General features: G+C 35.6%; 1 protein-coding gene across 3 annotated transcripts in view; it reads left to right on the top strand.

Annotated features, from left to right (window-relative positions):
- The window catches only part of LOC139150953 (small G protein signaling modulator 3 homolog), a 76,671-nt gene that overhangs the window by 31,916 nt on the left and 18,123 nt on the right, over positions 1-26,632 (top strand). For all 3 annotated transcript variants that reach the window (XM_070723436.1, XM_070723434.1, XM_070723433.1), the window contains exons 11-18: positions 6,907-7,038; positions 9,231-9,285; positions 9,523-9,653; positions 11,016-11,171; positions 14,535-14,589; positions 16,658-16,766; positions 17,383-17,476; positions 25,365-25,435. In XM_070723436.1, the coding sequence (XP_070579537.1) occupies positions 6,907-7,038; positions 9,231-9,285; positions 9,523-9,653; positions 11,016-11,171; positions 14,535-14,589; positions 16,658-16,766; positions 17,383-17,476; positions 25,365-25,435 (803 nt within the window). The remainder of the gene's footprint in view (positions 1-6,906; positions 7,039-9,230; positions 9,286-9,522; positions 9,654-11,015; positions 11,172-14,534; positions 14,590-16,657; positions 16,767-17,382; positions 17,477-25,364; positions 25,436-26,632) is intronic.

Genomic DNA, 26,632 nt, shown 5'->3' with positions numbered 1-26,632 from the left:
TTTGACTCCAAATATGTATTGCTTAAAATTCTTTTACCTGTTTAAACTTCCAATAACTACTTTGAGCAATTTTAGTGTGTTTTTCAAGCTTCCAACAAGCACTGTTAGAATTGTTGGAGAGTAATTCAAATCATAATATCATTTTCAGTATTTGCCTTTTCAAACTTTCTTGAAGGAAAAAGGGTGTGAAATCAAACTTGATAAGTTTCATTCGTTATCTGTGGTCCCGTAATGTAATTTATACCACACCTGTGTGTTATATTGTACCCATTCAGGCAAAGTATCTATCACTATGCCCCTTTGAAGTACAGCTTTGAAAGAAAGCTTGGAATAGAACATGAAAGTTTGTTTTGTTTTTTTTTTGTTTTTGTTTTTTTGTTTTTTTTTGTTTGTTTTTTTTATTTTTTTTTATTTAATTCAAAAAAAGCACAACAAGAAAGGAGAAAAACAAGAGGAAAGGAAAAGACAAAACCCACGGGGAAAAACTACAAAAAATGAGAAAATAAATTTTACAAGTCTTTTAAGATTCTATCTAACACCTGCATAGAATCCCTAGTCTTACGGTTGTTGCTATTATATTCGAGAATTTTTCTATAATATCTAAGCTTTTCTACGAGTACGGCCGGCTTTGGAATGATTTTGGCAAATCTACAACTGTAAATATATCTTTTTGTTAAAAGACAAATAAGATTCCAGCTCTGAAACAAAGTTTCTGTATTTGTGATCCCAAGAATTACTTCCTTTTCTGTAAAGTTAACATTGCTTCTTGTGAAAAGAAAATTCCAAATTTTTTTTACTTGGGAACATTCGTAAAATAGATGTCTAATGGTTTCAGTCTCTTGGTTACAAAAAGTACAAGTCTCATGTTCAGAAAGGTTTCTCAGGAAAAGAAATCTGTTTGTTACAATAATACGATTAAGGACTTTGAATTGAAGGCTTTGAAGAGCCACATCATCTGTCACTTTTTTGGGTAAAATATAATATTTCGAAAAGTTCTCTTTACAAACATTGAAAATAGTACACCACTTCTCCTTAGAGGGCTGTGGTTTAATCTTGGCTTTTACATCTAATTCAAGATATTAGCATACACGGTTTTACAAATCTGTTGTTTATAATAGGATTGCGACTGAAATTGTCATCCATCTCAAAACCTGAAACAATTGCCTTCTTCCAAACTGGGGGAATTGCATCAATAATACCATAAAAAGTTACATAATCGGTTGAAAGTTCATATTTTCTGCAAAAACTTGTAAAAGATAGAAAATTTCTATTTTCGTCCACAAGATCTCTTATTAAGTAAACACCTTGCTGTGCCCATGACTTATAGAAAATGACGTCATCGTTAACACGTATCGACGGGTTAAACCATAACACTTGGTGTATATAATCACTAACATTGCATGGTGAATAAGAAAGTTCCGACCAGTCATAGAAAATTTCACTCCAAAAAACATACTTTTTTAGTTTACAATTGATTAAAGTCTTAATGTGATTTTCCCAAGATATCGAAAGACTCTGGTGTCTAATTTCAAAAAGCTGGAAAGCAGATTCTTCCACTGACTTTTGCTCTCAGGGTTTAGTAGTCTCTGTATCCAGGCGTGCTTCAAAGATTTTTGAAAAGTCAACAGGTGGATCATATTTAGCCCACCATCAAGTAGATTTAAGCAAAGTCTGCTCCTATTTATTTTATCTTTTCCACCACCCCAAATGAAGTTGTAAAAAGAAGACTCAAGTTTCTTGATCTGCGAAGTAAGTAAATTTGGGAACACTGAGAGGCAATGAGTCAGTTTTGGAATCGCTAACGTTTTGATAACTGTAATTTTACCAATCAGTGTTAGTGGACGCTTAGACCAACTTTGTAGAAGATTTTCAATCTCGGTAATGATTGGAGAATAGTTCAAATCGTATAACATCTCTAAATCAACATCAAAGGTACAACCGAGGACGGTGAAGGGCTCGTCCGTCCACTTTAATTTTTTATAAGGAATAAGGATGCGTTTACTATGTCTTGATGCACCTATCCAAATCGCCTTTGTTTTCTCAACATTAATCTTAAGGCCAGAAACATCAGAAAATTTATCAAGAATATTCAAAACTGAAATAAGGCTATTTTCAGTACCATCTAAGAACATGAAAGTATCATCAGCATATTGCCCGAGAAGATAACGTTCATTATACAAAGTAATACCATGAACATCGGGGGAATTTTTTAAAGCAATTGCCATTAGCTCAACAACAATAATAAAAAGGTAAGGAGATAAGGGATCTCCTTGCCTTACTCCTCTACTTAGATTAAAAAAGGGTGAGAAATAACCATTGTTCAGGACACAACTGCTAGTATCATTATAAAGAGTCCAAATCCAATTTCTAATACTGTTACCAAAATTAAAAAAATTAAAGCATTATCTATACATGTCCATTCAACAGAATCAAAAGCCTTTTCAAAATCTATTAACAGTAGCAATCCTGGGACATTTTGAACATTTGTCTGCTGTAAAATATCATAAATTAAACGTGTATTTTCACCAATATAACGACCTTTGATGAAACCCTTTTGATCAGGACTAATGATAATATTCAGAACTCGTTTAATACGAGTAGCGATAACAGATGCAGCAATCTTATAATCGGTGTTTAACAAAGTAATTGGCCGCCAGTTTTTAATAAACTGTCTGTTTTTCCCTGGTTTCGGGATACAGGTGATTACACCTCGACGCTGGGAAATCGAAAGTGTCCCAGTATCGAGCGCTTCATTTAAACATCTTACAATCAGTTTACTGATGTCCTTCCAGAAAAATTTATAAAACTCAGCCTGGAAACCATCACAACCTGGACTTTTCCCATTATCCATATGTTTAAGAGCATTACTACACTCCTCCATCGTCAATAAGCCCTCTAAACTTTCACTTTGTTCCTCCGACAATTTGGGTACATCGTGGAGACGAAAGTCGGACATAAAGGAGTTAATTGAATCTTTAACCCCCTGACTGGTAAACAACTTTTTATAAAACGAGGCAGCTTCAGTTAAAATGTCCTCCTGGCTTGTCAAAATCGTTCCATCATTACAAGTAAGCGTTTCCATGGTTCTATGAGTGAAGCGACGTTTTTCCAAATTACAGAAGTAACGTGTAGCTCTTTCACCATTTTGGACCCACCTCGCTCTAGAACGGAGGAGCACTCCTTTCATATAATACTGACGTATTGACTCTAATTCAAGCTTTTTCTTTTCTAGCACCTCGGCAGTATCTTGATTTGAATGGAGATTTACCTGCTGTTCAAGACAATCTATTTCTTTCTCAAGTGTCTCTTTCCTTTTATCTCTTGTTCTTTCAGCCTTGCAGTATATTGAATAGTAGCTCCACGAATTTTCATTTTGATAGTTTCCCATAGCAAAGAAGTGCTAATTGTAAACTCTGCAGAACTAATATCATCTACATTACTATTCTTAGAATACGCTAATAAAGTATCATTTATAATATCTTTAACCATGTTTACATATTCATTATCGGTAATAAGACTTGCGTTCCACTTCCAAAAACCCCTCCCCCTATCAGACTTGAACAGATTTAAACTCAAACAAACTAAGGAATGATCTGTGCGGTAACCTGGTTTGATCACACAATTACTTGTCCGAGCTTCAATATCAGGGGTAAGAAGAAAGTAGTCAAGACGACTTTGCTTGAAAGGTCGTTTCTGACGCCAGGTGAAAACATGCTTGTCTGGGTGAAATGAACGCCATATGTCAACAAGATAATATTCATCAACTAACCCGTCAACAATTCGTTTAGCATTTGGGTTATTCATATTCATATAACCTTTAGTGTCCAGCTGATAGTCACGTACAACATTCCAGTCCCCACCACAGATAATAGACTCGTTTTCAAAGGAATCAAAGTAAATCTGCAAATCGTTAAAGAATTGAGGATTGTCGTCATTCGGAGCATAAATATTTACAAGAGTCAACCTTTTATCACTAACAGAAATATCAAGTGCAATAATTCTACCCTCTAAATCACATTTAGTATCATGGATTTTATATTCAAATGAGTTATTAAACAAAATTGCAACCCCACCTTTTTGACCAGAAGTTGAATTAACAATACAGGAAAAACCCCATTGTAGCTCCCAAATGTTTTTCTGGTCAGGAGGGCAATGTACCTCCTGGAGGAAAATTATTGAAATACGTTTGTTACGTAGCCAATTAAAGACATCTTTACGTTTTTCAGTATTGTTCAGCCCCCGTACATTAAGGGAAGCAATAGAAAAAGGGAGAGACATAGACTACTGAGGGAAAGTTTCGAAACATAAAAAAAACGTGGGTAAAGAAGGAACCGAGAAAAGGAAAGAGGGGAGAAGGCCAAAAACGCAAGGAGGGAGAGAGAAGAAAGAGAAGAGAGCAAACCAAACGGAAACAACACAAAAAACAAACAAACGAAACAAAGCAAAAAAAACAAAGAAGCAAAGCAAAAAAGAAAAACAAAGGGCCAGGGCGAAAAGGACAAGAAAAAGAAGCGAAACAGGCAAGAGAGAGAAAAAAACTGGAAACTGCCCCGATACAATCTAAGCCACGTGTACAACAAAGAAAAAAATCTGTGCAATATCTTTACCGATACAAAGTTATACTGTCAATATGAGAACGCCAATTATCTACTGTGAAGTCTAAATTACGTGTCCATAAAGTCAATTTCGATGAATTTCACCGGAGAACTTGCTTTGCTTTTCTTCACAAAGGCCACACCATTTAGTGTCCACGTACTGTGCCATTTCTTGTCTTTTACCATCTTCCTTGCCGAGTGAAATATATCAGCGTTGATCTTTGTCAAGTTTTCAGAAATAAATAGGCGCTTTGAACCTTCTGGAAGACCGATTCGTGCTCCGTCGACATCCTTTAACTTTGTTCTGGACATGTAGATCAATTTGGCTGAATGGCAGGATTTGAATTTGGCGAGAAGGACCGGTAAACCTTGACTTTCTCTCTTCAATGGATGGCAAATGTCGAAGTCGCGTTCAACCAATTTTACCCAAGAAAGCTGCAAATTTTCATCACACATTCTGTTGATGTCTTGACCGACCTATCTGGTAAATTTACTCCATGGAACTCAACGGAATATTTTCTTGTATATTGCTCAATTGTATTGTACTGTTCGTTCGCTTTTTCCACTTGCTTTTGGGCGACTTCCATTGCGATTTCCAAACTGGCAAGTTTAGCGGCATGACCGGCCGTAGTTTCTTCCATATTTCCAATGACTTACGAATGTCCGCAATATCACCTCGAAGTTCACAAGTTGAAGTGGATATCTTGTTACACAATTTTCTGTATAACTCTTCATTTGACATGTTTGACGTACCTGTGTCACTGTCAGGTGTACGTGGAGATGACGTGGCCATCTTAGTCCTTTTGTTTTCTGGGGTGGCTGCCACGTCGCTTTCACTGGTGGAAGTCGCAATTCGACGATTTTTACGCTTATTACGTTTATGCCTCATTGAGACAGTAACGATAGCATCTTCTGCGTCGGTGTGTTGTTGTAAAACACGTTGTTATGAACACTTGAAGAGTACCGGGGTCAGAAAAACTAACGAAAAGACGGAGCGGCAGACAAACACATGCTGCTCGCTCGGAACACCAGAGCGCCCTCTCGGAACATGAAAGTTTTGATCATGATATTTTAAGTACTTAAAAGCAACTACATCCAGTACACTTTTTTAGTCATGTTAAAAGGTTTTTAGATACTGCACAGCCTGGTAATGCTGAGATTAGTGGCAAACATGTAGGTGTTTACCAACCATTGATTTGAATGAGAGATTGTGTATCACGATATGATGATGAGTGTATATTTCAGTTTATTTTTCTTTGATAGCACCAAATTACTGAATTTGATTCAGTGTATTTCATGACTGAATAATGTATGCTTATGCTAACAAATACAGAAATACATATATACATGTACACTCCTATCTGAGTATGTGTATTTGTCAATTGTGTACGTATCCATTACCTCTTCATTGCTGTGTAGATTTTTACTTGACACTCAGACAAACATATCAACACATGTGTTTCAGTACTTGTTATACATTAAGATAAAGATTGGCAGAAAATACATCAGAAAATGCATTTCTGTAAACACGTGTACATGCATGAATTCACAATAATAGTCCCAAGGTACGCTTGCAATAATCCTATTCATCTGAATATGGTCTTTAAGTTCTATGAACATTTTTGCTGCTCCAGGTTCTACTTGAAAACAGCATGAACACCTTTAAAGCTGGCTTAATACCATAGTGACAAGCAGCAAGTAAATCATAATGTTTTTATGGGTAATTGAATTCCAATTTGAAACTGGTTTTAATAGTGTGAAAATTCCAGTCTTCAAAGCAATATTTGTTTTCAATTTTGACTAATTTGGCGCTATACAAATTTTCTAGATAGATAGATAATTTAACATAGCTATTTATGTGAATTTGTTATGTAATACCATACTTTATCTGCAAAACAAGAAATTTCATTTTCTCCAAAGGGGCTACTGTTCTCAAGTACAAGACTAGATTCAACTGAAAGTACCCCCAATTTGTAATAAACTTCACCTATTCACTCCTAATTGCCTGTAAGCAGGTCCACACTGACCATTAATAACAATAGGAGTGAGCCAAACCATGGTGGAAAGAGGGTGAAGGATCAAACTATCTTCAACAATTTCCATTTGATCTGTCGAAATGTCATTCATTCAATGACCATCAATAGTCTCAACATGGATATTTGTTTTTGAACTACAAATATTACTCTTATCACTAAAATTTAAAACTTAATTAGTTATATGGTTGATATTCATGTTTTTATAATATGTGTTATTTCAAAAACATCAAAATGTTTCAACTAAATATTGTTATTTATATTTGGTATTTCTACAGTCTGCAATGAAGGTTTCGGCATCCCTGACAGATGTTCTCATTGACACTCACCGTCGTAAGCATCTAGCATATTTGATGGCAGAGCAAGGCCAGATAGTTAATCCAGAATCAGTTGGCAATCTCCCAAAACAGGTAAGACAGAATCAATGTTTACATCTGTTTACAGGTAAGACATGATTGTGTTTACATCTGTTTACAGATGAGACAGGATCAGTGTTTACATCTGTTTACAGATGAGACAGGATTAGTGTTTACATCTGTTTACATGTAAGGCTGGATTGGCTGTATTATTACTGAGTTAGAAACGTGTCAAATCAGAATAAAAAAACTGCTGTTATATATTTTTCTTTCAACAAAGTTAGTTTTGCAGTTTTGTATTCCAATTTGCATATACACAATTATGTAATCTGAAATAAAATTAATAATATAATAGTAATAATAACTACGTCATTATCCCTCACCAAAGTTGCACCATATAATTATCAGGAAATAAAAATTACTAATACAAAGAGTAGAATGTCAGTTTTGTTTCAAGTTAAAAATATTATGTCAATGTTACAAAAGTTGTATGCTGACACAGTGGCAAAACATGAATATAATCACTGAGTGGGATTTTAAAACAGCACAAAAATTAATTAGTCAGATATTGTTCAAGGTAATTAATGAGCAGGACAGATGTGCTATGGATGATGTGGTGTCATGCTGTATGATTGCCAGGGTTAAGTGTTTTCTATAGTGAAATACACCCATTCCTGGACATAACAATAATTTACAGTTTGTGACATTATTGTCATTGTAGAATGTATTGGACATATTCAGCTGTAATACTGTCAACATTGAAATATGAACACTTCTGACTGATTAAACACCTAGCTATCTTGACATTTATTTCACATCCATAGCTAAGAAATGAATTCAAATTTTGAATAAAGGGGAAATTAACCCTTTCATGTTATTTGGTGATATCAGCTTCATTCAATTTTCCCCTCATGACTTGTGTCAAAAACATGCAAACAATTGTCAGTATTTGTAGCAAATTAAATTTTACAGGATAGAAACTGTTCCTGACTAGACGCAAACCCAGCATGTATCATACTATTTACATATAACATATAGATGTGACTCTGCCTTCACAGATCATACATGTGTAGTTCATTATATATTTCAAAACAAGCACTCAGGAAATGTATGCTGCCTGTAAGATTAAGATGCTAAATTTACTCGTAAACTCTCCTGACAACTAGTCATTCAATGGCAAATTCATCTCCAAAATTGTTTTGTCCAACTTAAATGACTTCATGAATGAAGAAGTTTAAACCACCATTTCCGTATAAAGTCCATGGATGCGTTATGAAGTATGTATCCTCTAATGGCGTGTTTTATTTGACTGATCTGCTCTCATTAGGTAAGACCTGACAAAAAAACAATGGATACTATACTGTGGTTTGCATACATGCACACACTAGGCCATGGATACAATAGTATAAACTTTTCTCAGATGTCTGATTTCCCAAATAATGAAATGATACAGCCATGTTAACAGCAGCCGACTGCTGTATTTAAAACACAAGCAAACAGAGTATTTGCGTAACAAATACAGTTCATAGCTAGTGTATTAGAAAAACAATTTTTGTGTAAAGGAAAAAAAATCACTAAGTTGTTTCACTTTTGCTGTTTACACTATACCATCATCTCTTTACAACAACTCATGTGTTTTTTCTGCTGCATTGAATACCCATAATAAGTTAGGTTTATCACAGAGACTAGCTTGAGACGTTCAATGTCATTTTGAAACATGAAATGCAAATATAGAGCAGATGTTTTATACGGTTTCTTTTGTGTTTTAAAAATATAATTTGGGAAACTGTTGTAGAGATATTTATTATCTGGGTAGGCAGTGCAAAAATTAAAAAAAATACCAAGGTCTTTACTCACTTGGTCATTTGATGATTCTATTTTTGCATAATTAGAGAGCTTTTGTAAGACTGGATATATCCTCATTGATATGCTAATAAAGGCAAGAGAATATTATTCATATCTTTGCAGTCATATGACATTGTACAGGCATTGTTATTGCCATTTGTCAGCCCTGCGTAATGTCCTTCAATGTCTTTGTCGTACACTCCGCCAATTTCTAATCCACCTTGCCTTCGTCTGGTACCAGGGCATAGAAATTTCCTGGTGATCCCTCCATCTGGAGGTGAGATGTTTCTGTGAAAGACAATTCTCTGTTTATTTGTCTCATGGGGTTAAACAAAAGCTCTGCTATGAGACTTAGCGATGAGCTGACTTACGTACTCCTCTGCCTTGGTTCGTGTCCACAGCACCTCCACAGAAGACAGCTACAAAGAAGAAAATCTCTTATCGGGCAAATATTTGGTAAGTTTAGAAGATTTCATAAAATTTACTTTTGTCTTGTAAATACACACCCTGTCAGCATACTTGCTGTGAATTAGAAGATGAATTCACTCAAGTTCAACTCACGGTTTGATTACGATGATGTCTGTCAGTGTTCTCACACAAAATTTGGTCCATGAATTGCTGCCATTTTACTTTCACCAGTGGACATGTTGCAATTTATACAGTTCCTTTTCTCCAATGAAATTCTTCCAACAGGGCAAGATGACAGGCCTGAAGATCTGAAAGCCAAGAATATAAGACAGACAGAATTGGTTTCTGATCTTAGAGAGGCCATATTACAGATAGGACGCCACTTCCAAAGTATAGACCCTAAAAATGCAAAAATTGTAAGTATGATGCTTCCTCATTTCTACTTTTCTGCCAACTAAGTGTGCCAATTTGATAACACACTGTTAATTTTTCCGTAGATGCCATAGTTTCTACTGATAAGAAAAATAGAATGAGTAGAGATTTACAAAATAACGGTGAAATTTCGTTTGCACATGAGTATTTCAATGAAAACATGTTGAATCAAATATGCATTTACTACTACACAAATCACACAAACCGCTATTTCCAACAGTATGTGTACATTGGTTTTGTATTGCTAAATTTGGAAAAGCCAACAGTTTTGCAACTTCCACAGTCATTGCTTTCAGAGGAATGGTGCATGTCAGCCACAATGCAAAACTACCATTGTCTTCACGCTAGGCTGCATAACATAGTCTGTGTTGTAAGAAACAAATGATTTGATTGTTAATGTTGGGTGAAATCATTTTACTTTTTGTAAAGGGATATTGTTTCAGAAATTACAACACTTTTGTCAGCTATATTTTCCATTGTTTTGATTTGACTCGGTTCCTTTGTCTAATTCCAAATCTGAATATTCTTTTTTCAAAATTAAATTCAGTTGAATTTTTTTTTGTTTTCAATATACCAGAATGTTATGTTATTGTGCTGTCAATATCTTGTGATCTGGTTTTGTTACATTTGCCGTGATATTTCTGCTAAGTGGTGGCGTTCTATACAAAGTTATAACTTTGTTTTACGCTCGTAACACTCAACACTGTGTAATATTATTTTTAGCTGACAACAAAGATTTGAAGGCACACTGCATTTCTATACAACCTCTGATAAATACTACATGTTACTGTAATGAACACTTTGCTTATGCACATGGGACATGTATGCCTTTTGTTCTTTGATGCTTTCTACCATGTGGGGGAGTCTATTGGGGTTCACACTGACCAGTTTGTATTGATCTGGAGTCAGTGTAAATTTTAAGTCTGCTGAACAAGATAAGAAAAGTCAGATCAGAGTCTGATTTCTTTGGTACCTGTTTTGACATGCGAGTAGAGAGTGTGAGGGTCAGTCAAAAATTTTTAGATAGCCTTTCACTGTTTGTGGACACTTACATGTATGCTTGCCCAGGGACATCCTCAATGTGCTTATGCTATTCAAATTATGGCTATCAGATGTATCACCGGCAGTGTTACCATGGTAATTGCCTCAGCCCTTGGCCTGTCGCTGACATCAAATGATCATGTGTGGAAGCAGACCCAATTGTTTCTCAAGAGAGGTTTAGTACTGGTTTAGCCCTGATCAGACCTTTGTATATCCTGTCATAAGACCATTGTTACCATTCTCTGGTACCACAATCTATGACATCTGTGAGTGATCTATATCATTTTATCTTCCATGATTTTCAGTCATTACAGCCAGACTACTCACTTGAAAGCCATCAAAAAGATCATGAAAACTTTGTCAACGTGACGAGGACTAGGAAACGGCGAGCCAAAGCACTTTTGGATTTTGAAAGACACGACGATGATGAGTTAGGTTTTCGTAAAAATGATATTATTACGGTAAGTGCTTCATCACCTGTATGTATGCATTATGTAATTATGATATCCTATCATGGAAACCACAAACAATTAAAGGGACACATTTCTTGCATTTGTACACCTATTGTTCTATGCGTGTACCTATCTAATTCTCAAGCCTTTGTTTTCCGTTGAATTTTACATATCGTGAATTGAATCTGTCAATTTCTTTTTAATCTCATCAGGAATGAGCCCCTTTAAGGAGGTACGCTACCATTCCAAAAAATGTTGGGACATCCTTTAAGTTGACTTTTCTGAAATAATCTTTATGTGTACATTGCAAAGATACGAAAAAAATATAGGGTACCCATGCAAAGTTTTTGAAAAAACAGTTGCCAAAATTGACAGAAAACCACTAAATCTCCCGATTTGCGAAATTTGCACTTACCAGCAGAATCTTTATTTTATCGCAAACGATTAACAGATCCCAGAGTGCATACCACATTTTTGCCTCGCCAGGACAGCTGAATTAGGACAATCAACTAAAATTTGTGATGTCTTGTCTTAAACATTAATATTAGACCCTAAATTTACCATTTAACTGTAAAATTAGTCTTTTTTAAAAATATGAACTTCATATAAATGCACAAAATAATTTTCAAAATGTTAAAAAGTACAGCAATATCTATCAAACAGACAGTGTTCTTTGATTTAGAAGCAAAAAAAGTTGGGGTCACCGCGCAAATTTTCTTACTAAACAGCAAAAAGTGACGAAAAAAGGTGAATTTTGTTAGACCTGAGATTTGACCCTCTAGCTTACTGATATTATGTCAGAGCTACAATTGTTAATTATTCTCTACTGATCTTTCAAAATAAAAATAACTGTCGATTTTTCAGTGCAAAAACATAATTTCGGTTCTTTTGATTCATAAAAACTTCTGAAAGAAATATTATAAGGTCACTAGCATGATTTTTTGCCATTTTGTCCTGTTATTCACGCTCACCAGGTTAGGTAGTCTAAAAGGAACATGTACATCTTCTGGACAAAAGAGGGCGCTCTCCTACATAGAATGGTAGCGTACTACCTTAAGGCAGCATTACACACAACACACTGTTTTTCAAAGCAATATTTCTTATCAAAGATGACATGAAAACACCCTCATATTTATATTTTCCAAAAGAAGAGAATCTAAAGATTAGTATGGTAGCAATAGTTTACTCAAAGGATGAAGGGGTATATATTTGGACTAACAAACCTCAATTTTGTATTAACCCTTTGAGCGCTGTAATTTTCTCCTGCCAAAATTTTAGTGCAAAATTTTACCAATTTTTATAAATTTTTCTGACTTTAATTCGTAATTTTGGACCAAATGGACATCACATTTCATTGGCTACACTTTTTTCTCAAAACTTTTGCAAAAATCTGAGAAAAATTGACTGGGGTTTATTAGCTCCGCTGTCAGCGACGCGGAGCTTATCAAATAGGTTGATTTTCCGTCGTCGTCCGTCGTCCTCCGTCGTCATCGTCGTCCGTCGTCCTCCGTCAACAATTGCCTTCTCCTCTGAAACTGCAAGTCCAATTGCTTTGAAATTTTATATGCACTTCACTTTGGGTAACCTCACTTCAGTTTGTTCAAATCGTGGTGAAATTTGCATATTTGTATTTTTGGGGCATTTTTTGCTGTTTTTGGTAAAAAAATCTTCTTCTCTGAAACCGCTTGTCCGATTGCTTTGAAATTTGATATGCAGTTTACTTAGGGTGACTTCAGTCAGATTTGTTCAAATCGTGGTGAAATTTGCATATTTGTATTTTTAAGGCAATTTTTGTTGTTTTTGGTAAAAAAAATCTTTAAAAATCTTCTTCTTCAAAACTACCAGTCAGATAGCTTTGATATTTGGTACATATGTCCCTAGGGATGATCTATTTCAGATTTGTTCAAATTGTGCAGAAATATGCAAATTTGCATTTTTAAGGCAATTTTTTGCATTTGCCATTTTGGTCAAAAAATATATTTCTCAAAAAGTACTGGTCTGATAGTTTTGAAATTCGGTATACAGGTTTCTATAGATGAACTAAGTAATATATATTGAAATTATGATGAAATCTGTAATTTTGTATTTTTGGGGCAATTTTTGCCATTTTTGGTAAAAATTGTGTATTTCCAAAACGACTCATCTGATAGCTTTGCAATTTTGTATACACATTCCTACAGATCACCTTAATGATATTTATTGAAATTATGATGAAATCTGCAATTTCGTAATTTTGGGCAATTTTGCCATTTTTGGTCAAAAAATGTGTTTCTCAAAAAGTACTCATATGATAGCTTTGAAATTTGGTATACAGGTTTCTATAGATGAATTAAATGATATTTATTGAAATTATGATGAAATCTGCAATTTTGAATTTTTTGGGCAATTTTAGCCATTTTTGGTCAAAACATATGTTTCTCAAAAAGTACTGGTCTTACAGCTTTGAAATTTGGTATACAGGTTTCTATAGATGAACTAAATTTGATCTTTTGAAATTATGATGAAATCTGCAATTTTTTTGGGGGGGGGCCAATTGTTGCCATTTTTGGTCAGAAAAATTTATTCTCAAAAAACTACTCATCAGATAGCTTTGGTTGACATGTTCTTAGGGATGATCCGATGTGATATATTCAAAGTATGATGAAATCTTCAATTGTGTATTTTTGCAGCTATTTTAGCCACTTTTCTCTGGCCACTGCATTGAGCTATCAAAGATTTCCACCTTCTTCATCAACATGTGTCGAAAATAGTTATTCTCTACATAAACACAGCGGAGCTATATCGGCCGCTAGGTTGCTTGTTTAATAAAGGGGATAAAAATAGACTTTGGTGCTCAAAGGGTTAATGATAAATATTGATTAAGGTCTGAAACTTGATACTACTCTATTAAATTTAATATCTCATTTAAAACTAGAGTATAAGTAGGACAAAATGTAAATTTTGTTTGCATTATCTTCATTTTTAAATGGCAGGGTGCATACATATACATAAAGTTACACTTCTTTCTCACCCAACTTACGACTGCTTGTCATGCTAACAGGTGAACCTTACCAATAATGTAATCTGAGGGTAACAAATTAAGGAAAATTGAATCAATATTTGCAAAAAAGTGATTTTTAGAAAAATACGCTGTGTTCTGGTCAACGCCACTTTGCAATATTATATAATTATTGGATGTCATTCCCAATATTAAAAATACCTGAGTAGAGTTAGGCAAGAAGTAGATGGTAGTAGTTAGGCATAATGTTGATTGGAGTTCAGCTTGAAGTTTATGGAAGTCAGTGCAAGTCACCTTTCTTACCTGTGTGCAACCTATCACTAAGTGAAAGATACTAAAATATCAATTCATTATGTGCTTGTTTTGTTTTTCAGATAATATCACAAAAAGATGAACATTGTTGGGTAGGAGAGTTGAATGGACTTAGAGGTAAGTTACAGATTTTACCATGGTGTTCTTCTATTGTTATTGACCCATATCAGAAGGAATACCTGAAATTTATCTATAGCAGTTCACATTTTAATTTCTGTAAGAGTACATTAATATTTTAATGATGCAGGAGACAATTACATTCAAGTCTATCAAGCTGGAACATGACAGTTTATTCAAAAGAGAAATTTATGATGTAGAAAAAGAGGTGATCTACATATGTCATCTGGAATGGCATCCTCAAATTCGAAAGTGCCACTTATCTGTTATGTTGTGGCTTTTTAGTTCCGCTGTCAGCGACGCGGAGCTTATCAAATAGGTTGATTTTCCGTCGTTGTCCGTCGTCGTCCGTCGTCGTCCGTCGTCGTCTGTCGTCGTCGTCGTCGTCCGTCAACAATTGCCTTCTCCTCTGAAACCACAAGTCCAATTGCTTTGAAATTTTATATGCAGTTCACTTGGGGTGACCTCACTTAAGTTTGTTCAAATCGTGGTGAAATTTGCATATTTGTATTTTTGGGGCATTTTTTGCTGTTTTTGGTAAAAAAATCTTCTTCTCTGAAACCGCTTGTCCGATTTCTTTGAAATTTGATATGCAGTTTACATAGGGTAACCTCATTTAGATTTGTTCAAATCTCGGTGAAATTTGCATATTTGTATTTTTTAAGGCAATTTTTGTCATTTTTGGTAAAAAAATCTTTAAAAATCTTCTTCAAAACTACCAGTCAGATAGCTTTGATATTTGGTACATATGTCCTTAGGGATGATCTATTTCAGATTTGTTCAAATTGTGCAGAAATATGCAAATTTGCATTTTTAAGGCAATTTTTGCCATTTTTGGTCAAAAAATGTATATCTCAAAAGGTGCTGGTCTGATAGTTTTGAAATTTGGTATACAGGTTTCTACAGATGAGCTAAGTAATATATATTGAAATTATGGTGAAATCTGTAATTTTGTATTTTTGGGGCAATTTTTGCCATTTTTGGTTAAAAAATGTGTATTTCCAAAACTACTCATCTGATAGCTTTGCAATTTGGTATACAAGTTCCTACAGATGAACATAATGATATTAATGGAAATTATGATGAAATCTGCAATTTTTATTTTTGGGGGAAATTGTTGCCATTTTTGGTCAGAAAAATTTTATTCTCAAAAAACTACTCATCAGATAACTTTGGTTGACATGTTCTTAGGGATGATCTGATGTGATATATTCAAACTATGATGAAATCTTCAATTGTGTATTTTTGCAGCTATTTTAGCCACTTTTCTCTGGCCACTGCATTGAGCTATCAAAGATTTCCACCTTCTTCATCAACATGTGTCGAAAATAGTTATTCTCTACATAAACACAGCGGAGCTATATCGGCCGCTAGGTCGCTTGTTTATATTGCAATATAACAGCAAAACAGTGCTTAGCGCCCTCACACGATAGCATATAACAGTGCAGTTCCATTAGTTTGAATATTATTCACTTTTTCGTACTGTCTTTGCTGAGTGCTATATGAAAAATATTAAATGGATAGATGGCATGTGTTTAAAACAAGTAGTTTTAGTATATTTGCTTTGCAAGTCAATACAACAGTTGTCATTCATAAATATGTGACAAGATTATGAAATAGAAAAACTACTTGTATTGAACAAAATAGGCATGTGACAAGATTATGAACAAGAAAAACTATTCAACAAAATAATCACACAATAAAATTATGAAAGGGAAAAACTATCGATGCTCTCATATGCACAGTGTGTGTTGTGGAAAGTTTCTTCGACACAATGCTGAAACACTGTGATGTCTCCACTGTATTGACTCACACCTGTGTGGATCATTCATGTCAATGAATGACATAAACACCGACACTGAATGGAATCATGTCTTTGCAGTTCATTGTGGCTCAGCCAGTCAAACACTTATTCTCAAAGTGAAAAAATGACAGTGAAAAAGGCACCAACTCAGGCCCTGCAACATCACTTAAAGATATTTACTTAGACAACTTTAAGTTTGCAAGAAACATTTTACTCTGGAATACAAAACAAAATTGTTTCTAATGATCATCTTTTTGATGTCAGGTTGGTTTCCTGCCAAGTTTGTAGAATTACTAGATGAACGGAGTAAACAATACACCACCGCTGGAGATGACACAGTAACAGAGACAATCACAGACCTAGTCAGGGGAGTGTAAGTAATCTCTTTATATTCCACACGTTCATTGACACAGATGTAAAGAGTAGCTGTTGATTGTCTGGTACTCAAGAGATCATGTGTATTGTCTTATGGAATAGACAGATTGATGTTGTGAGCTGACTGTTTGTCAGCTTTGCCTGAAATGTCTCTCTGTAGTTTTGGCATTGTATCCCAAACTTATTCCTAGTGTCATGCTATATCAAAACAGAGCAAAAGTGTGTTAAGCCCTCTTTGAGTCATTAACCAGGTGGATGTAATTCAAAAGAGTATGTAGTGGTCTGTCATCACAGACCTGCAGTCTTGGTTTGGGGAAGAGCTGTAAGAAAAACTAGAGAGACTTAACCACAGGGCATTGAAGAACACTCAGGCAAAAATATGATTTTTTTGCAGATTTTGAAACAACTTGCAAGGAGACATCACCATAATAGTTCATTTCAGAGAAAGAGGATAAAACACGTGAGATATCTGTGTCAGTTAATGTCAGATTTGTGATGAGAATGTGATCATTATCTGGATTAGAACAGATTTTGATTTCTCAATAATCAAAGTGACATAGGTTGCTGTGGATATCTTTATTTTATTTTCTTTTGTTCATTGTATTCATCAACAGTCTAGCACCGACATTAAAAGCTGTCTTTGAACATGGTCTGAGGCGGCCTAACTTTCTTGGTGGACCTTGTCATCCATGGCTGTTTATGGAGGAGGTAAGACCATGATTATCAGTCTGAATTTCTCTTCTGTTGATCTGCCGACAGAAGTATATTCTATCAAGATATACGGAAGTGTTAATAACAAACGGAACACAATCAGACATAAAGGATTTCCTGCCAAAGCTACAAAACTGTTCATTGGACAATAGTGAATGAAGGGTAATTTTATCCTGATGTAGGGAAGCGTTAATGACTAACAGGACGCGATCAGAAACAAAGGCACATTTCCATGATGACTGTAGAGGGCATAAACCATTCTGACTGATGATCATCTGTGGGATGCACAACTGGTGTTTGTCAACCTAATTCCTTTTGACATAGTCCCAATTGTGGTGCCAATTCTTTAATAGTTTTGAACAATATTAGTTCGTGGGAAACATCTTTCCCTCTTTGCCCTTTGACATTTGAGTGATTTAATGTGTTCCCGCCAAAATTTATGGGCACCTTTTTAGCAATTTTTATTGATTTTCTATAATTGTTATGATAATTTTTAACCAAGAGGATATCACATTTCATTGACCAAAGTTTTTGATCAAAATTTTGTCAAAACTCTGAAAAAAAAATGACCAGAGTATATTTTATAAAGGTAACAAAAGTTGACTTTGACACTCAAAGGGTTAATAACACGTTTAAGGGAGCGATTTTGCTTTCGAAATGATTTTCATAGGTTTAAGATACCTCAGCCTATGTAGTTGGTAAGTGTCAATCTGCAGCTTTGAGAATATGTGCTACACTGATCTGTTAAATGTAGGAACAGGTAATGTAAGAACAGGTAAATTTCATTTCAGAAATGCAATATCGATGGAATATTCAAAACGGCGTGGAGTTGTGTACACAGTCTTGAAATATCCATAGCACCACCGGGTCACTTACAAAACAAACAGTGTGTGGACAGTGTGCCTACAGCTCAATGCTTTTTAAGCACCTTGTTTTTGATGTGCTCACAGGAGTAGAACAACTATAAAAAGTACAAGGGAACCTTTTATCTCAAATCCCAAAACAAGCTTCATAATGGAAGTGTTCGCAATGCAGGGGGGAATATTTCTGATGAAATAGGTTCTAGTAATGACATCACCACAAAAACAATATGTCCCATTGTTTGGTTTTAATAGCCATGGCTCAAAATAGCTCAAATGTTAAGTGTTAACATTTACTTAGCATTCACCAGCATCCATGTAGATTGACTTCTAGGCCATTTGTTGTTATAGGCCTGGATGGACTAGGAGAAGCTGCGGAAAAAAACTCACATGGCCAGCACATGTGTGTATGAGCCTACTTGGGGTTGAGTTTCAGCAGAGTTCAAAAACCCCCTTGATGAACACTTGACATAGTCTCATGCAGAGTGGCTGTGTATCCAATATACATCGGTATTTTTCTGCTTTTAATACCATGGACACCCTGCTATTCTGAATATCACCTCACTTTGCTGCAACCTTAAACTTCATCCTGGTTTTGTAAGATCTGTGCCTGTCAATTCATTCCAAAGGATTTTCTGTCTTCCCTATTACCACCCAACTGTAGTGAATTCCATTTGTTTACAGTGAGTTGGTGGACTTTTATATAGGGAAAAATGGGGGTGGCAGGGTGCATCAACATCCTAGCAATGCCGAGTCTTGTCATGTTGGTGGATTGCTGTGTTTTATAGGCATTTAATTCATTGATTTATAGAGACAGTATGTTGATAAAAGCACACATGGCCCCTGTGTGTTGAAGTAAAAGAGATGCACAGAGACCATCTCTGTAAATTATGTACCTGTCCAATCCACTATTTTCAGACTTGTTTATTTTGTTGAGGTTTAGACTTGATACTTCTGGCCAATCTGAACACAAAAACACCCAGGAAAGGACATCAAAATTTTATGCACTTAAGTTGCCAGCTTGAAATCAGTTGTGACAAATACACCAGTGGTATGACTTATCTATTTATTGCACATTACTATTCCATGCAAAGTTCAACAAGATCTCTCACAGGTTTCTTCATTTTAGTGATCTCTGCAAAACATTACTGTGACAAATCAAGAACCAGAAGCAGCTGTTTCAAAACCTTTCTCACCTAAAATTACTCATGGAATGACCTATCAATATAGAGAACATGGTATTATACAATAAATTTAGGAGTGGAAAAGGGGGGTGGCAGGGTTACACTGTGTTGTTTTCAACAAATGAGAATAACATGAGAGCCAGAAGAGGAAGTAATTAGTTTGTTGGTCAGTGTTATAATCAGAAAACAGCTTGAAAACTCTCAAAACTGTCACCACACTTGACTTTTTCCGTTGCATGCTTCCTGTATTTAATTGTTTTGTAGTCAATAAAATAAACGACATGATGAGAAAAAACTGCGGTTGTACCAAAATAGATTTTATTCAGGAAGTTGAATTTCCGATGGTAAATTAACTGGAACCTGTGAAAGACATTGTCCTGAAAAATCTGACCTCTAGGGTCATTAAGGTCAGGGTCATCAATCTGGTATTGATGTAGTGGAATATATTTGTTTACTGGTCATTGTCTGGGGTTTGAATTAGAACAATTGCAAACTGAGTGTGTTCTTTTCCCCCCTCCCCACCCCTCATCTAAATGAACTGTTCCAAAAATAACCATAACGTAAACATCAAATAAGGTTGTGTAAGAAAACTTTGGAGGGGAAAAGTGGTGAACTGTGGATGTGAGCAAATAGAGCATAACAGCAACAGCACATGTAGATCAAGTATAGACATCACTTATCGGTGAAAATATCATTGAAATCAATAATATGTCAATGAAATTTACAATAATGCAAAGAGTAAGCACAATCAAAGTGAATTATATTACAAATATTAACCCAAATAGAAGCTGTTTGGCCTGACTGAACTAAAATGTCAGGTTTTTTAAGTTAGATTAGAAAGGGGAGTTAAAGTGGAATGGAGTTGTACATGTAAATGTGTGTACATTGAAGCTGTTCAGAAAGAAGAGATGAGATTTTTCTTTGAACAGGTCCATGTTATTTCATTCGTGTTGCTCAGATTGACAAAGTCAACAGCTTTACAATCAATTCATGAAATTCAACAATGCCAAGATCTGAGAGAAATGAAAATGAGTTTTATACAAATGTGAAGTGAGAAAACACGAACAGTGCAGATAAATTCATCAATTGTAGCTTACATAACATAACAACTAGTGTGTGCCTTTTAATAATTACGTAACATACTCTATGCTCCACTCTCATTGCATGGTATTATAACCAAGACAGGTTGGGATTCCACTTTCTATGAACTGCATAGTTGTCGACATCTCTACATGGCTATTTCAGTAAAAGTGTTATGTTACCGTTGACAGCCATGCAAAGCTGTTATTGTCCAGTGAAGGCATATAACGACAGAGGTACCTGTATTCTGTACAGTCATAGTGAATATTCTTTGCCAGATCCCTAAAAAGTATAGGAGAAACATATCAGTTATTGATATCTAAAAGTTTCTCAGATTCATAGACTGTTTTGTTTATCGCAACCGTGGTACTCTTTGCAAAAACTTGTCAATTATGTTTCCTCTGATGGATCATGCACACCGACCACAGACTCTTTGAGTTAACATTTCCACACATGATAACGAGTTTAACAGAATCAACTCAAAGAAGACTTTTATCTTGCAGTGACTGCTACGCATGTCTGCGTTAATTAATATCAATCAAATTTTGTCAGTCTGATGATAGCGTGAATACGTAAAACTTAAGCAATAACTCCCAAAATTCTTGATGTATATGTATTTCTCTCTCTCTCTCTAGCTCTGTCTTTGCCTCTACCTATCTTACCCTGTCTAAACTCTGTGCTACCTCTCAAAGGAAGCAAAATCTTCTTTTTTGAAAAAAATTGACTGCAAAAATAGAAACAACTACTGCATGTGATGATGACCATGTTGAAAATACCAATTGTGTATATGCTGTACATATTTTGAATATCAAGTAAAGTTTATGCTGAATTTAAAGAAATATTATCTGATATATGATATTGTGTTTGAAAGCACCTTTGATCTCAAACTTTGGTATGTCTCTTATCATGGTAAATTGGTAAACATCACTTGCACTTCTGTTTAGCTTTAATACCACTCCATTCCATGCAACCATAACTGACTCACAAACCAAAATTTATGATTGGTGCAAAGTAAGAAATTAGATATATGCTGACTCATAGAGATGAAAATATTGTCCCGTGATGTCACTTCAGACTATCGTATTGCATGCTAGACAAGTGGCTCAGTTGTGTTTTCAAGAATACATTTAATGTAGATATCTCTGCAGTACAGGCTTGAGATTTTTGTTAGTCGCCGATACGAATATTTTTTCTAGGTTTGAGAGTACTTCTTCCCGCCACATTGAAAACTGGTCAACAATCCTTGAAATCCAATATCCGACACACCCACGATTTGTGAGCTATTTTTATCACCCTATCAGCTGGTGAAGCCAGGACAGTGTGGTGATTTATTCCCTGTAATTACCACTTGGCCAAAATTCAGGATAATAGCAATACGAGAAAACCCCTACATTCTTATGGTAGTGCAGAGAGTCTGTGAGAGTAAATGGTGGTTTGTGTGCAGTCAGCATGAAAGACAGATAGATTTAAGGTGTCAGCTTTTGACTACCAGTCAAAAGTAGTTTATTTGAAAATCATTTAACCAAAAGCAAGCAGCTTATAGGATTTTAGAGTAAAGTAAACTTACACGCAGCAAAGCTGAAAGTCTTTTGTCTTTTTTTTATTCTTTTTATATACTGTTTCTTTGGTCAGTTTTTCTAACCCATTATTACAAGTGTGACACTCTTTTCAAATCTTTGCCAAGTCTAATACAATAAGAGAAACTCTGTGCCTGTCTCTAGATTTGAGGCTTTCATCATGGGAGACTTGACAAATACAACTGCATAAGTCTATCCTTACATTCAGGGAGGAGGATTGAGGTATGGAGGAGGTTGGGGGACAGAGGAGAAGTCAAGAGGCTACTATTCTAGTCAAATCTTGTGGGAGTCTTTTTTTGACAACCATTGAGGAGCACCCTCCCTCCAATGCTATACTTTCACTAATGTGCATATTTCAAGTTTAAAATACTGGCTTTATTCTACTAGTTGTTTAGAACTTTCAGACAGTGGTGTTGCTTTTTGCTCATAGACAAGGAATTGTTTTTTTTTTTTCACAAAGCTTTGTACCAGCCAGACAATGGTTTCACTTGAATCCAAGCATTGGAGAAAATAGCAACACACTCTCGCCAAATAACATGCTTTGCTAATTCCAATTGTGAAGAGAAGTCGGTCAGTTTTAGATATTTCAATTATCTTTGGAAATGAAACAAGGAAAATGAATCAAAGTAGGTGTTATATGTTTTCTTTCATTGAACTGAGAAAACTCTGAGTCTTTATTGGTGGTAGATTATAGCTTATATGTACTATGCAGGGATTCAGCTTATAAAACACAACAAATTGGTCAGTGTGACCACAACATGAATAAAGGTAACTTGATTCATGATTTTCATTTAGTCCAATACACTAGGAGGAGCTAACAGTGCACATGAACCTTGGCCAACGGCAATTTACTCTGTGAAAGTGAAAAAAAAAATCCCTATGTCATTTGTGTTTTGACAAGTCTGTGTAAAGTTGAATTGCACTTCTGGTCAAAGGTATTTCAGCACGGTTTGTATGTGTTTGACTGTGTCATGTCATTCATCGAGTAAAAGCAATGCGCAGGACAGCAATAGCTTGGTTGTCAGGTGATACAATTCTATCTACCCCCTAATCTCCTGCTCACTCTAGCTGTAGCCTGTAAACAACTACCAGTAAAGCTAGGAGGAATGATTTATGGTTTGAATGTCAGCTTTGTTCAGAGAGTTTGCCTGCACTTCTTGCTCCAGTTACCAAGCTGCTCTCCGGTACAGGCATGTTATTTCAATCACAACAAATTTTCCAGGGTAGTAATTACTATCAAACTGACTTTTATTGCTATTGTTCGCAAAGTTTAATCTGAACAGTCATTCTGTCTCTGTCACTCACAAACTCACTCTCTCTCTCTCTCTCTCTCTCTCTCTCTCTCTCTCTCTCTCTCTCTCTCTCTCTCTCTCTCTCTCTCTCTCTCTCTCTCTCTCTGCCTACCTACCTACTTACCTAATGAGTGCCATCAGACTTCGAAATCATTCATATACAATCAATAACACAATGTTTACGTTGCCCATGGTGCCTTGCATATATACATTGTGACACAGAACACAGACAATATATCATAAAAGAGATACTCTCGCAATTATGTAATTCAGCTTCAACAGGTACACTGTAAGATCAAAGATGTACCCCTCTGTCTTACAAACCAATGCGTTTTCTAATCAATGATTACCATAGACACATTACAGTTATCTAAATAGGGGAAGGATATTTCCAGTCTGAGCAGCTATAATTAGTCTGATTAGGTGGCATCTCTTTTATGAGATTTGTTGTTTGTGTTTAGATAAGACATGATTGGTTCTATGCACACACATGTAATGTGTGTATACCAGACACCAAATGGCCAATGTCAAGTGAGGACAGATAGGAAACCTGTGGTTTGTGTACCCTGAAGTGACCCTCCAAGAACTGCTTGATATCTCTGTGATATTCCTCAAGGTTTCAGAGCATTACTTCACAATAATGTACCTCTTCCCTGTTGAAAGGAACTTTGCACAACATAATGTATGAGGCGAAACCGAGTACATTATGGAGTGCAAAGTTTACTTGAGTCCATTATATGGGCTGGGAGAGGGTACATCTCTTCTACTATTTTATAGTTTTGGAAATGCTGAAGAATATGTGGAATTAGGAAACATCTAGGGCCACAATACTAGACAATCTGATAAATTATAAGTATTGCTTCTGGGGAGGGTTGACGTCACAAATTCACTTGTATTGACAAAGCTGTAATATAATATAAAATGTATAAATGGCCTAGCCTATTCATGGAGACAAAGACCTGTTCATTCAATGATGAAAACAAATTCCAAGGGTGCAGTCAGTAGGAATTTCCCAGAATTGACAGATCGGTGATGTTGGACATAAACATCTCAAATGCCTGGACAAAGCTGCAATATCTGTTATCATGTTATGAGTTGTAGGAATGTGGTTGTGAAAGAAAACAAACCACAGAATATATGCTGATGTAATTATGCGTGATCACACGTTATCATCATGGTTTGGTTGTCACTTCTGTAAGCCATCCATTGCATGGGCCTCAAAAGTGAAAGACTAAAACTCTTGCTCCAACTTTCCTGAATGAAACTTCCAACAATTCTCTACCAAATCAACAATAACGTTCAAAGGGTCACCGTGCAAAGTTTGGAACTAGCGAAACAAATTACCCAACATTTTGCGATATTTGAAATTCAAAATTGCCGCCATTCCTGTGTTAACTCTATGGGGAAAAATTAAGTCGTGGATTTTTGAAAAACAAAGACGGTAAAAGTGTTTGTTTCTCCTAGAACTTTAATGAGCCCGCACAAATGGTCAATCAGAAAAGAATTGTAGAAATTTGAGAGTCCGACTATCTGTCTCAAGGCGCATTCTACCATAATTCCGTATTTGTGTTTTATTCTGGCTATTTATTTGTCAGTGTCATGTAACATCTTGAGTTGAGTAAATAATTAGCACCATCAACACAGTATTGACTGGCAACTCTTAGAATTGTGCAGACATTGATGTCATGCAACATAGTGTAGATGTCAGTTTCACAGCATTCAGCCTGCTACCAGATTTCACACTTTACATAATTTTCAGAGAAATGGAAGATCTTCAGTAATCCAGACTTGATCAGCCTGGAATCTTTTATTACCTTTGACAAATTATCTGTAATGATCAGTCTGGATATATATCAATTTTAATTCATCTGTTTCTTTTTTCTTTCTTTCAGGCAGCTGCCAAGGAAGTAGAGCGGGACTTTGATTCTGTGTATTCAAGATTGGTGCTCTGTAAAACATACAGGTAAACGCAACACTTTTTTGATATCTGTTTGTAACTTCTGCTGCAAGTGGTGATACGGCTTTAACTAGTTAGCCCCAGCTTTATTCTGTAATATTTGTAAATCATCAAAACTTATTTCTTCAAGATAGCCCAGAGCTCAAATAATTATTCGTCAATTTTGATTTTCAGTGTTTCAGTGGGAACATAAAGCTCTCACATTTTCAATTTTCACGGCGTATGAGATCTGCTCGCATGATGCTGTTTGTATAGATTTCTGATCAAAAGTAAAAAGTAGTCATTTTGGTCATTTTGGTAAAAAGCTAGCAAGACATGAGCATGAGGGTTCACATGTTGGAGTACAGAGCAGAGCTGGTTCACCTAGTATTTTTTTACTTCCGATGATTACAATTGTTTGTGTAGCCTTGTTGGTGACTCATAGCATTAGAAATGAGGTCAGTTCATAGAGAGACCTGTTGACGTGTTTTTAGTCATAAACAGAGCAGTAGTGAATTGTCAAGATGTGTCCTTTGTCCAATCAGGATGAATACAGAGAGGTGTGGCTATCATACAATTCCCACCCCAGTGGCCCGCCCCCATACATGTCACAGTGCCCTTCCCAATACAGGAAGTTTTGTAAAAGTGAGATTTTTTGCAAATCAATGAATCTCTTTAAAAAAATATTTGCACAAAACAAACAACCCTGTATGACGTGATTCATAGAGAAATGTTTTTTAAACAACTGGGCGTGAATTTGGACAAACAGCAACTCTACAATGAAATGAAAATGTTGTATTGCATTTGAAATGAAAAAAAAGCAGTGAAATGGAAATACAATGCTGAAATGCAAAAATATCAAAAACAAGGCAGGAATAGGAAAACATCCTCATTAGAGTCAAAATATTTGTGTTAATGAGAGGCCTAGCACTGGTCTATGATATCAACATTCACTTCAGATGCAATACGGTCGTATTCAACTCTGATTCTATATTATTAAAAAGGTTTAACGCTATAAAACTTAGACAATGCAAACACTAGGAATCAAAAAATTTGATCTCGTTATTGAGGAAAGAGCCCCACCTGTTTGAAGGGAAAATATCAGTTTATTGCATGAGGTGATGATGTCTGTGTCTGACATATTGCACTTGGTTGAATTCAGGTTGCTGACTACCGAAAAGCCTAGAGTACACAGTTTGCAGGCATAAAAGTCATGCAAAGTGC

This window comes from Ptychodera flava, chromosome 15 (genome assembly GCF_041260155.1).
Source record: "Ptychodera flava strain L36383 chromosome 15, AS_Pfla_20210202, whole genome shotgun sequence".
Lineage (NCBI taxonomy): Eukaryota > Metazoa > Hemichordata > Enteropneusta > Ptychoderidae > Ptychodera > Ptychodera flava.
The sequence above is the reverse complement of the archived record's forward strand: the minus strand, read 5'-3'. Positions and strand labels throughout refer to the sequence as shown.